We start from the raw sequence: 14,086 nt of genomic DNA on the forward strand, positions 1-14,086 counted from the left end.
TACTGATTCCAGTTGAGAAAGGGAATAGAGACAGTGAAGAGTTATACCTGCTCTCATTTTCTTGGCTGAAAGGAAAATATCAGCTAAAAGTTCCCACTTCTGATTGCCATTCATCAGAAGTTATTGGAAGGACTTTAAACACCAGCTGATGGCAGGATAATTCATGGAAACATACTCCAACATGGGTTGGTGGAGAAGGGGAATAAATCATATGGGTTGAAAAGCCTGTTGTCAAGAATTTCCAGATGATTAGCACATTTGATTGTTGTGATTGTATACTAGGAACTGGAAGCGGAGAGAGTACAACTGATGGAAGAAGTTACATCAAACAAACGGAGAATGCAGGAGTTGGAAGATAACTTGTTATTTCGTCTAACCAGTACAGAAGGCTCTCTGGTGGAGGATGAATCATTGATTGAAGTACTTCAGGTCACAAAGATAACAGCTGAAGAGGTAAAATGACTGACAAAAATGCTACTCTGTGCCGATTCAAAGAGTTTTTTTTCCCCCAAATCTCATTCTCCAGTGGTATTTTGCTGCAACTTGCATTTTTTATGACATATTGCAGTGAGGGAACATGATTCCAGGAAGAGGATAAATGACCATGGTTAACCAGGGATGTTAAGGATAGTATCTAATGGAAAGAAAAACTGTAAAAAGTGGTAAAGACTAATGATAACTCAGAGGATTGGGAACATTTTAAAAGCCTGCAAAAGATGACCAAAAAAGGGAGAAAACAAGGAGGGCAAACTAGTAGGTAACATAAAATCAGATTGTAAGAGTTTCTTTATATGTCTAGAAATAGTGAATGTCGGTTTCTTAGAGAATGAGGTTGGCGGACTATTAATAGGGAGTCAGAAAATGGCAGAGGGGTTGGACAAATATTTTGCATTGATCTTCACAATTGAGAATATTAATAGCATTCCAAAGATACTGAATTAAGTTGAGGTTCTGAATGTAGGTTTGCTTGCTGAGGCTGGAAGGTTCATTTTCAGACGTTTCATCACTATACTAAGTAGCATCTCTGGAGGCTCATTGAAGATTTTACCTAGTATGGTGACGAAACTTCTGAAAACAAACCTTCCAGCTCAGCGAGCAAGTCTACACCCAGAATACTGAATGATATAGGGGCTGAAGAGGGAAGAAATCAATACAATCTATCATTAAAAGGACTAGCAAAACTAAAGCAGGTAACAGCCATTGGAACCCCTGGACATGGTGGATTTTAAAGGAAATAATGGATGCATTGGTCTCAATATTCCAAGAATCCATAGATTCTGATTTGAAAACTTTCAATAAAGCACCTTATACAGAAAGTGAGGGGGATAAAAACAGAACAGGTAACTGCAAGCCAATTAATTTAATACCTGTCATTTAGAAAATGTTCCTCTGTGATGTAGGATATAATAGCAGACCATTTAGGACTACACAACATATTCCAGCAGAGCTAGTATGGCTTGATGAAGGAGGATCTTTTGTCTGACAAATTTATGACAGTTGTTTGAGCAGATAACAAGCAGGATAGATAAAGGGGAATGAGTAGAAGTAATATATTTAGATTTCCGAAAAAGCATCAATAAGATACCACACATAAGGCTACTTAATGAGGCAAGAACTCATGGTGTTGGGGGATGTATATTGGTATGGATAGAGGATTGCCCAACTAATAGAAGACAGAGTTGGGATGAAAGGGGCATTTTCAGGAAGGCAACCTGTAACTAATGGAATGCCACAAGGAACAGTGCTGGGCCATAGATATTTACAATGTATACTAATGACCTGGATGAGGAAAGTGAATGTACTCTAGCAAAATTTGCAAATGATATAAACAATAGGTGGGCAGCTAAGAGGTGAGGGTTGCACAAAGAGTCTACAGAGGGATATAGACTGAGTAAGCAAGTGGGTAGAAACTTGACAGATTGAAAATAACATGGGAAATGTGAGGTTATGCACTTTAGCAGAAAGAATAGCACAGCTGAATATTATTTGACTGGAGAAAGGCTATGAAAAGTTACATCACAGTATATTTGGGAGTCTCAATTCATGAATCACAAAAACTAGCATCCAAGTCCAATGGACAATAGGGAAGGCAAATGGAATATAAAAGTACAGATGTCTTGTTAAAACTTGTTAAAACTATGCAGAGCAGTACTTGTAGCACACCTGGAATAGTGTGAACAGTCCTGGGCCTCTTGTCTAAGGAAAGAAAAATTGGAATTGGAGGCAGTCCAGAAAAATTTTGTTAGGTTGATCCCGGGTATGAAGAGATTTTCTTATGAGGATAGGATGAGTCGGTTGGGTTTATACTGAATTTGGGAGAATGAAAGGAGATTTTATTCAAACATATAACCTCCTTAGAGGACTAAAAGAGTGGTTGCAGACAAGTTGTCTCCCCTTGTGGGAGGGTCTAGAGACAGAGATCTTAATCTCAGAATAAAGTGTCACCCATAGAAGACGGAAATGAGGAGGAATTTCTTACCTCAGAGGGTAGTGTATCTGTGGAACTCTTTACTGCAGAGAGCTGTTGAGGTTGAGTCATTAAGTCAATTCAAGGCAAGGGATCAAGAGTTATAGGGAGAAGACAGAAAAATGGAGTTGAAAATTGTCAGATCAGTCATGATCTCATTGAATGGCAGAGCAGTCTCAATGGCTGAATGGTCTACTTCTGCTCCTATGTCCTGTGTTCTTATGGTCTAATGGCAGATACATTTCTGATATATCAGACGAACAGTGGGTTTTGCCCATCAATTGCTGTTGCTATGTCATTTTTTTAAAGAATAGTTCTAATTTAAATATATGGTTCTGCTGTGATATTATACATTTGCATGAAATTCTGGAACTCACATTATAAGAGGGCTGTATTGCTCTAGAGAGGGTGCAGAAGAGATTCACCAGCATGTTTCCCGGGCTGCAAAGTTTTTGTTATGACAACAGATTGGATAGACCAGGTTTGTTTTCCTTGGAGCACAGAAGCCTGAAGAGAAACATGATTGTGATGTATAAATTATGGGGAGCATAGAAAGGGTAGACAGGAAGGAACCTTTCCACTTGTTGGAAGGATCAGTGACTGGAGGCATAGATTTAAAGTAAGGGGCAGAAGGTTTAGAGGAGATGTGAGATGAAATGTTTGCACCCAGAGATTGTTAAGAGTTTGCATGTAAGGTGGAAGGGAGATAGAGATAGAAGCCCTCATAACATTGAAGAAGTATTTAGATGTATACATGTGATGGCAAGGCATACAAGGCTATAGGCCAACTGCTGGAAAATGGGAGAAGAAAGAATAATTAGGTAGTTGTTTTCGATCGGTACAGACTCAATGGGCTGAAAGGCCTTTCTCAGTGCTGTAGGACTGTATAACAAGCTCACTGCTTGGGAAGGTGGGATGTAAAGCCTAAAAACACCCTTGGTAGCTATTCATAAGAGTAGCTCATTCGGCTACTCAAACTATCCGAATTGAATTGAATTGAATTTATTGTCATGTGTACTGAGGCACAGCGAAAAGCTTTGTCTTGCGAGCAAAACAGGCAGATCACAGAATTAAGTAGCACAGATAAGTAACTAATAGGTAAACAGTGGCACAAACAAAAACACAGGTCCAGGAGAATGTTAAGAGTTTGTGAGTGCATTCAGTATTCTAACAACAGTAGGGTAGAAACTGTTTCGAAACCGACTGGTGCGTGTGTTCAGGCTTCTATACCTTCTCCATGATGGTAGAGGATGTAGAAAAACATTGCCACGGTGGGATGGATCTTTGCGAATGTTGGCAGCCTTTCCTTGAGCAGGCCTGGTAGATGGATTCTATAGACAGGAGGTGGGTCTTTGTGATTGTCTGGGCCGAGTTCACTACTCTCTGTAACCATCTCTGATCTTGAATTGGACAGTTGACGTACCAGGTAGTGATACGTCCAGATGGAATGCTCTCAATGGCGCACTATAAAACTTGGCAAGGGTATTCACCGTCATGCCAAATTTCCTCAGCTGCCTGTGGAAGAAGAGGCATTGTTGGGCCTTTCTAACCAGTGCGTCCACATGAAGAGTCCAAGAAAGCTTGTTGTGGATGACCACTCCCAGGAGCTTGACATTCTCCACTTGTTCCACCTCTGTGCTGTTAATGTGTAGGGGGGCATGGGTAACATTCCGCCGAAAGTCAATAATGAGCTCCTTGGTTTTGCCGGCATTGAGAACTAGTTTGTACTCCGTGCAGCATTTTTCCAGGTCTTCCACGTCCCATCTGTAGTCTGTTTTGTCACCATCTGAGATTCGACCGACTATGGTGGTGTCATCAACGAACTTGTAAATGACATTAGTCTGGTATTTGGCAATGCAGTCATGGGTATACAGTGAGTACAGTAGGGGGCTGAGTACACACTCCTGGGGGACTCCAGTGTTCAGTGTTAGTGAGGATGAAATATTGTCCCCAATCTTCACTGATTGTGGCCTGTGGGTCATGAAACTGAGGATGCAGTTGCAGAGAATGGGGCTTAGTCCGAGATCACTAAGTTTAGTAATCAGTCTTAAGGGGATCCGGTTATTCCATTAAGTGATCTGTGCCTCAACTACACTTCCTTTTCTCCATTTCCATTAAAACCCTTACTTGTTGATGATCAGAGAATAATTGAACATCAGATTGTCAGGGCAGCATTGTGTGGCTGTCTGACACAGTGAGGTGATGTTACCACTATTGTCTACACATATGCAGATGGCCAGCAGTAATCTTTGGCAGCCAACTTGGCCTTGGCAACACACGCTTGGTTTGATTGTTGTAAGATCATTTAAGAATTTTAAAAACCTCATTTTGCTTCCAGGTGAGTGAAAAGTTGAGCACTGCTGCACAGACGGAGCTGAAGATTAACACAGCTCGTGAGGAGTATCGGCCTGTTGCTTCACGTGGCAGCAATCTTTACTTCCTCATTGTTGAAATGAGTCTAGTGAATGTGATGTACCAGACATCCCTTCGACAGTTCCTGGGTATTTTTGACATATCCATGGAGAGATCAGTAAAATCACAGGTCACCTCGAAGCGAATTGCAAACATCATTGAATATCTCACCTATGAAGTGTTCAGGTATACAGCTCGGGGTCTGTATGAGAATCACAAATTCCTCTTTACACTGCTTATGGCACTAAAGATTGATCTACAGTCCAAGAAGATTACTCATGAAGATTTCCAGACTTTAATAAAAGGTAACCTTCACTAGTAACTTTATTTAGAGTACCTTTGATAAAATCTATATTGGAAGCTGAACTTTGTTATTCAATTCAGAAAGCAGCTGGTAAACAAATGCCAAAAGTTAATTATTTGGCATTAGATGCAGCAACAGTGATAGTAGACTTTGACTTATGGCTACTCATATTAGATACAAATCAGTTTCCATCCTCATTTGTCATTTATGTGACTGACTAACTTTCTGAATGTCATATTACACGGTGTAGGTGTTAACACACTCATCTATTTTATATCTCGGATTAACCTACTTGACTTTTTTTTCAAGGTACCAAAAATAATCATAGAACTAACAAAGTGAGATATAAACTGTCAATAAAACTAAAATCTGGGAGCAACTATATCCTATATACACCTATACAACTCTATACACCCACGGTGCTGTTAAGTAGGGAGTTCCAGGAAACTGAACCAGTGACAATATATTTCCAAGTTTGGATATATGTGTTTATATGATCATGTCAGGCTAAAATACAACTCTGTATTGAGTGACTAATGGAAGTTAGTGCCTTGGTCTAGTTCTGCACTTACCATCAATTTTGATTAAACTGAATAATTGAAGTGTTATATTGCTATTAATGGTACTGGAACATTATTGACTTTCTGGGTGAATGCATGGGGGAGCGATGAAGTAATTAGCTGGTGTTATGCTGTCAGATCATTTTACACATATCTGAAAATGCTTGGGTCAGCTGTCTCATGTCCATCACTGTTCCAGCAAAATAACATCCAGCAAAGGTATTGAGAACTAAATGTTTTAATCGAGGAATTAACTTTACTCTCTGATCAGTTTTTTTAAGAAGTCTGTTTTAAATAGCACCTTTTAAAAGAACTAAATAAGCTGTTAAATGAATAGTTATTAACTTTACTCACTGACCCTAAGATATGTTGAATGTTGTACAGCAGCAGAATGAAGAAATATGAAGCCATTTGCTTGACTGCAAGTTTCAGTTCAGAGATTCAGTATGAAGATATTTTACTTTCAGATAAACCACTGTTCCCATTAGCTAGGCAGATGTGGGTACTGCAGATGCTGTAAATCAGAGTCTAGATTAGAGTGGTGCTGGAAAAGCACAGCAGGCCAGGCAGCATCCGAGGAGCGGGAAAATCGACGTTTCAGGCAAAAGCCTAATCTAATCACACTAATCTAGACTCTGTTCTCATTAGCTGATGACACAAGGATTAGGGAGCACAATTTTAAGATTTTGGTAATTGAAATGGGATTTTATAAGGAAGCTTTTTTTAACGTAATGTGTGGTGATACCTGGAACTTGCAGCCAATGAGGCTGGTGAATGTGGAGATGATCAAAGATTTCCAATGGAAATTGGATGGGCACTGACAGGCTACAGGAATAGAGGGTGAGGAATGGGATGGAGTGGATTGTTCTACAAAGAATGGGCATACTGGCCCCTCTCTGTGTTGATTCTTTGATTTTATGATTCTGCCTTGTTTGATAAGACAACAACGTTCAAAAAGAACTGATAATCTTCCAAAGGTAACAGCCCAAATGTCTTTGGATTTTCCCTTGACAATTCTGTGCCTACCAGCTCTGTGCATTAAGAAGTCTTAATCTTTGCTACTCTTATCCAGGAATCTTATTTAGGATAAAGGTACTGTCGCTCCCAACATGACTGGACTGAATAGAGGTCGCCTAAATGATAGTTTTTTTTTTAATTGCATACTTGGATTTGATCCCCCCATGATCAAAAGAAAGGTCCAGGGGTGGTTAAAGGCCAAAAATGAGGGAACATGTCTTGAACTAACTGCATAGGATCTGCTACTTCTTGAAGATCTTTTCTTGGGAAAGTGGAATGCTTCCTTATAATACTCCAATCATGTTCTCACAGTAAGATTCAGAGTCTGATTTATTTTTTAACAGTAACAGACTGGTTTTCCAGGGCATCAGGAATAAGATGGAGACAGGGCCAGTCAGCCTCAAAGTGAAGAGCTTTTTTGAGTTCACCTTGTGAACGAGGAGAAGCAAGAGTATTGCTCCTTGCCCCTCAGTTTAAAAAAAAACCTTCGGCCCCATTTCTACCGATTGTGGCCACTCCTCACTGTCTTCAACGGGAACCATCAACCCATGTCTCTGGTCTACCGCACCATCAGCTAACCCGCCTCCCGTATCCCCAATCATTCGCTTAGCTTTATTCTTAGCTGAATGACCCCCCCTGTCAAGTCCTGCTCTTTTATGCCCTCCTCAAACCTTGCCGCAGCTTGATCAATCCTCATCCCTTCACAGTCCCCTGCCAGCCCAGATCTTGTGTGATTGCCAGGGATTGTCCTGAAGGTTTCCCTGCTGCTGTTTTTTCTGCCATGTCGCCAGTTAGCCTATCAATCTGACTAGCTGCCAGGCAGAGCTGATGCAAAATATCATTTAGAATGGGGTAACACACTTAAATGTGGCATAATGTGGGCATATCTAGGATTTCTGAATTTCCATGTGCTACCATTTTCTCCCATACCATCCTTATCGCCTTGGAATTGTTGTGACCTCTTTATCATGCTTTTAATTTCTCTATTTCTCCTTTTATTTTGCTCTGTTTAATTCGCATTCCCCTTTTCTTATTTTCTAACAAAAAGTACAAAGTACAATTTTCTATGAAGGATTTTGATACCTGATCTTTTTGTGCTTCAAATGTATTTGAGGAAAGTTTTTTAAACACAAACTGGAAAATATATTCAGTCAGAATAGCAACTGAAGGTCTTTAATCTGTCGTTTACACTGCAAATGCTTTGATTGCACATTTCAATTCAGCTCAAAATGCCATCCCTGTGGGTAACTCTCAATATAGGTTGAGGCCTTCAAGGAAAATCTTTAATGAAGATCTTAAAAGACGTAAAGCAACTTTCAATTAAATCATATCATTGTGAACCTATCCCTCTTTTCAGTGTTCTGTTTCATGTTCACTGCTCATGACATACTGAAATACTTGAGCTGTTAGACTAATTATCACAGTATACCTCCATGAATTATTCTAATGCAAACCCAGATGTGAGGCAAGGAAAATCCAAGCAGTGGAAGGCTTTCCTTTCCCAATTCCTCCGCCTCAGCCGTACCTGCTCCCAGGAGGACCAGTTCCACCACAGAACATACCAGATGGCCTCCTTCTTTAGAGACCGCAATTTCCCTTCCCACGTGGTTAAAGATGCCCTCCAACACGTCTCGTCCATATCCCGCACCTCCGCCCTCAGACCCCACCCCTCCAACCATAACAAGGACAGAACGCCCCTGGTGCTCAACTTCCATCCTACCAACCTTCGCATAAACCAAATAATCCGCTGACATTTCCGCCATCTCCAAACGGACTCCACCACCAGGGATATATTTCCCTCTCCACCCCTTTCCACCTTCCGCAAAGACCGTTCCCTCTGTGACTACCTAGTCAGGTCCACGCTCCCCCCTACAACCCACCCTCCCATCCTGGCACCTTCCCCTGCCACTGCAGGAATTGCAAAACCTGCGCCCACACCTCCTCCCTCACCCCCATCCAAGGCCCTAAAGGAGCCTTCCACATCCATCAAAGTTTTACCTGCACATCCACTAATATCATTTATTGTATCCGTTGCTCCCGATGCGGTCTCCTCTACATTGGGGAGACTGGACGCCTCCTAGCAGAGTGCTTTAGGGAACATCTCTGGGACACCCGCACCAATCAACCACACCGCCCTGCGACCCAACATTTTAACTCCCCCTCCCACTCTGCTGAGGTCATTGTGGTCCTGGGCCTCCTTCACCACCGCTCCCTCACCACCAGACGCCTGGAGGAAGAACGCCTCATCTTCCACCTTGGAACACTTCAACCCCAGGGCATCAATGTGGACTTCAACAGTTTCCTCATTTCCCCTTCCCCCACCTCACCCTAGTTCCAAACTTCCAGCTCAGCACTGTCCCCATGACTTCTCCTACCTGCCTATCTTCTTTTCCACCTATCCACTCCACCCTTCCCTCCCGACCTATCACCTTCATCCCCTCCCCTACTCACCTATTGTACTCTATGCTACTTTTTCCCCACCCCCACCCTCCTTTCATTTATCTTTCCACCCTTCAGGCTCTCTGCCTTTATTCCTGATGTAGGGCTTTTGCCCGAAACGTCGATTTTACTGCTCCTCGGATGCTGCCTGAATTGCTGTGCTTTTCCAGCACCACTCTATTCTAGACTCTGGTTTCCAGCATCAGCAGTCCTTGTTTTTACCTCGGTTCCAAACCAAAGTCACCTGTTTAATTACCCTCATTATTTAAGCTAATATTGACCTTTTAATCAATCCTAACAACTCATTGGAATGGTCCAACACCTTACATGTTCACTTCCGCTGATGCATGCTGACAGTCATATGTACGATACTGTGTAGCAGCTTGCTAAGACTCCCTCAACAGCATTATCCAAACCAGATTCTTCAGACACTGGAAAGAACAAAGGCAGCATACCCAAGACAACATTGTCCCTTGCAAGAACCTCTGCAAGTCACACACCACTATGATGTTGATGTGGACCCTGTACATATTACTGTCAGTGGGTCAGAATCCTTGAACTGAAAATGTGTTGCTGGAGAAGCGCAGCAGGTCAGGCAGCATCCAGGGAACAGGAGAATCGACGTTTCGGGCATAAGAAGGGCTTCTCCTGTTCCCTGGATGCTGCCTGACCTGCTGCTCTTCTCCAGCAACACATTTTCAGCTCTGATCTCCAGCATCTGCAGATCTCACTTTCTCCTCAGAATCCTTGAACTCCCTCCCTAACAACACTGTGGTGACATCAATATTATTTGGACGCAGCTATTTATAAAGCTGGTTCACCAGCACTTCTCAAAGGTGATTGGCTTTGAGCAACAAATACTGGCCTAGCCAGTGACACTGACTCCCCATAAAAGAAGTACAACAAAAGTCTTACTCAGATGTGATGGGACTATGAATTTCGACTCTGATCCATTGTTGTTCAATTGTGATCAAGTCTTCCTACAATGTCTTAATTTTGAGGTTTAGCTGAATGTACCCTCCCTCACACAGCTTCGCCAGATTTGTAGCTCATGATGAGTTTTAATATTTCTACTTGTTATTATCGATGTCAACTAAAATAGTGTCAAAAACATCCTGGGTTGAATTTTGCATTCTTTTGGCTAAGCCCAAGTTGCATCAAGATTTTTTTGAGGGTTTGTCCCTCCCCTGCCTATTTGCAATACTCACCTCATTAATTAGCCACCACTGCCCTGCATGGTTCCTGACATTTGCCCAGAATTGGCAGATGAGCAAAAGTGGCACCCTGTATTGTGGCCAGGCGCCTGGGAACTCCTGCTGGACAAACATAGGACTCTCTCCTTCCTAAGTCCTGCTGTGGAAACTATGACACCAGACCATGCCAGCCTGTGGGAGGTTAGCACCTAGCTTGAAGCAATCTCTGCCATCTGGAAGAATGTCCAGCAATGTAGGAAGAAAGTCAATATCCTTTTCCACTCCAGCCATTTCCCTCTGATATCTCCCACTCGCTCTGTCTGTTTTACTACATTCACCTCCTGCCAAGGCTCATGCTCTACCAGTCTCATGTGCAACATCTTCCTTATTCATTCCCACCCAGCCCAGCTCCTGGCACCACTATACTTGCATGCCCTCTCTGTTGTGCCACCACACCTGCATCAGCAGTAACAGTTAGGCCGCTCACTTTCATAGAATTGCTACAGTGCAGGCAGAAGCAGTTCGGTCCATCGAGTGTGTACCAACCATCTGAAGAGCATCCTATGCAGATTCTGGTGAATCTCCTTTGCACCACTTCCAGTGCAATGAAATCTTTCCAAAAGTGGTGACCAGAACTACAGACAGTACTCCAGCTGTGGCCTAACCAAAGTCTGATATAGTTACAACATAGCCACCCTGTTTTTATCATCTGTGCCATCGCTGATAAGGACAAGCATTCTGTATGCCTTCTTAACCACTCTGTTAACCTATCCTACTAGCTTCAGGGATCTATAGTCAAGCACCTCAAGATCCCTCTGAGCCTCTAAGCTTCTTAGTGTCTTGCCATTCATGAGCGTTCCTTTGTTTTGTGTCTCCTTCCAAAGTGCATCACCTCACATTTATCAGGGTTAAATTCCAACTTCCACTGACCTGCCCACCTGACCAACCTAACACCTTTCTCCTCACTTTCAACCACCCAGCCGACCCTTATGTCATCCACAAATTTATTTATCATCCCTCCTAAATTCTTATTGATATCATTTATGAATCTAACAAACAAAAAGAGACCCAGCACTGATCCCTGTGGTATCCCACTACACAATGTGCTCCAGTCACACAAACAGCCTCCTATTGCCACCCTCTGTCTCCTGTCTCTAAATAATTTGGGATCCAACTTTCCAGTTACCCTGGATCCCATGAACCTTCTTTATCAGCTTCCTGTGTGAGACCTTGTCAAAGGCTTGGATATAACTGTGGAACTCTACTCGTCGCCAATCAGAAAAAAAGGCCCATTTATATAAACTGTTTTCTGCCAGTCATACATCCATGCTAAAACACCTACACCACAAGCTTTTATGATTCACCATGACCTTTGTTGTGGCTCTTATCAAATCCATTCTGGAAATTCAAGTATAGTACGTCTGATGGTTAATAAAACCACAACACTGAAAATGTTTGAGATCTGAAATAAAAAAAGAGTGTGGTGGAGAAGCTCAACAGGTTTGAAAATGTGCTGCTGGAAAAGCGCAGCAGGTCAGGCAGCATCCAAGGAGCAGGAGAATCGACGTTTCGGGCATGAGCCCTTCTTCAGGAATGCCTGAAGAAGGACTCATGCCTGAAACGTCGATTCTCCTGCTCCTTGGATGCTGCCTGACCTGCTGCGCTTTTCCAGCAACACATTTTAAGCTCTGATCTCCAGCATCTGCAGTCCTCACTTTCTCCAAGCTCAACAGGTTTGGCAACATCTGGCAACATCTGTAGAGTTCTGAAACAGAGTTAATGTTTTGAGTCCAATGTGACCCTTGTTTAGCATAAACCATCGCTAAAACCAGAAACATAGAATATGTTAACAGCTTATTTGGGGGAACTTAGAGTATTCTGATGAACCATTTTAGTTTATTGCACTAATGTTTATTAGCTGTAATATTTTATGAATGTAATGTGCATTGGCCTGTCTTCACATTGCCAAAATGATATAAAGCCTATGTCGTAAAATGGCCAACATAAGCATTGCTACATTGTAAATGCTTTTTATTACTTTCTCATGATTGGAACATTGAAGTAGTTTAAATGCTATATTAAAATGAAGGCGTTCTTTATACGATTTGCAAAGCGTAGGAATTTAGAAAATACGAGCAGCAAAAAGCCATTTGGCAGTTTGAGGCTGCTGCACCATTTAACAATGATGGCTGATTTTCCAGCTCACCATCATCTTGCTGCATTATAATTCAAATCCCCAAAACATGAATGAATAAACGGCCCTCAATGGTCTTTAATTCAATCGATTCACAACCTTTCGAGTGAGGATTGTACTCCTCATTTCAGTCCTTTTATTCTGAGGCTCTAAAGAGCACAACTGCAGTAATGTTTTCCTCATAGCACCATCAAAATACTACAAATTTCATCATTGAACCATTAAATATTTGCACACATTTTAGGTAACATTCTTTCCCTTTTCCACACAGCATGCCATTATACAGCTCATGCTGGCATACACTAAGACTTAACCTGTACCAAGTGCAACAAATTCTTGTATATGTAAGTGTATTTCACAGTGGGCTGGTTCACTTTCTTTCAATCAACGCAAACTATCTCTTTTTCTCATTTTACATAATCTTTACAGCTCTTTTGTGCACCTGCTCTAATGATTGTATGTTAATTTTGCATTCCAAACTTATATTGACTTGTGTACAATCCACGAGTTATTTGCATCCCTTCCCCCATTCTCTTTCTGGTACATTAATAGCAATGGTGCTATTTTTTATCCTTGCCCAAGACTTCATCAACCTAGTTTCCAGTTTTCATGCGTCCCTCACACAGAATTAAATCTCCGATTTTTGGCAAGTGCCACAAGGTGCTCCATTGTGATAGGGAAGGTAACTAAATTGTATGTATTTTCAAAAGATCGTTTTATTGGATTTGGTTTCAAAACTAATAGGAATGAAACTTCTAGCAGTTGATTGTTCTCAGTTTATTGGTAATAATCAAATATACATTATTTATTTGCACAGGTGGTGCCTCTTTAGATCTCAATTCAGTGGAACCTAAACCAAAGAAATGGATCCTTGACATGACTTGGCTAAATTTGGTGCAGCTTTCTCATTCATTCCCATTCACTCAACTGTTAGTACAGGTGGCAAAAAATGATAAAGCTTGGAAGCAATGGTTTGATAATGAAGCTCCAGAAGAAGCTGCTCTCCCTGATGACTATGATAATATATTGGACACTTTTCATAAACTCCTTCTAATTCGTAGTTGGTGTCCAGATCGTACAATTGCTCAGGTAAATGTATACATTAGTTAAGTTTTTGTAGTCTGCTTCCTCATTGCACCACCATATATGCTACATACATACCCATTATTCAACAAAATGTTTATTTCACAAGTGAGTGATATTGCTTAAAGTAATGGCTGTTGAAGGGATAATGTTAGAAACTGCTTTAAGCTCCACACAGTCTGATGATATCATAAGGATTTGGTTAGGGGATCTTGTAGAATATCTGCAGGTCTCCCAAAAGTTTTGCTGGCAATGTCTAATTTACTAATGTAGCTTGTGGCTGGTTGAACCAGACTTTATAAAAGATCTTAAAGTCAGGGAACACTTAGGAGGCAGCGATCATAATATGGTAGAGTTCAGTCTGCAATTTGAAAGCGAGAAGGCAAAACCAGAGATAATGGTGTTACAGTTAATGAA

At 41.6% G+C, this 14,086-nt stretch overlaps 1 protein-coding gene across 1 annotated transcript in view; it reads left to right on the plus strand.

Moving 5' to 3' along the window:
* Positions 1–14,086, plus strand: part of LOC122549951 (dynein axonemal heavy chain 5) — a 366,961-nt gene that overhangs the window by 280,473 nt on the left and 72,402 nt on the right. The window contains exons 65-67 of the mRNA XM_043690232.2: positions 283–453; positions 4,806–5,184; positions 13,404–13,675. Of these exons, the coding sequence (XP_043546167.2) occupies positions 283–453; positions 4,806–5,184; positions 13,404–13,675 (822 nt within the window). The remainder of the gene's footprint in view (positions 1–282; positions 454–4,805; positions 5,185–13,403; positions 13,676–14,086) is intronic.

Source organism: Chiloscyllium plagiosum, unplaced genomic scaffold, assembly GCF_037043375.1.
Source record: "Chiloscyllium plagiosum isolate Xiang-an unplaced genomic scaffold, Cpla_swu_hap1 HiC_scaffold_5, whole genome shotgun sequence".
Classification (NCBI taxonomy): Eukaryota; Metazoa; Chordata; class Chondrichthyes; order Orectolobiformes; family Hemiscylliidae; genus Chiloscyllium; species Chiloscyllium plagiosum.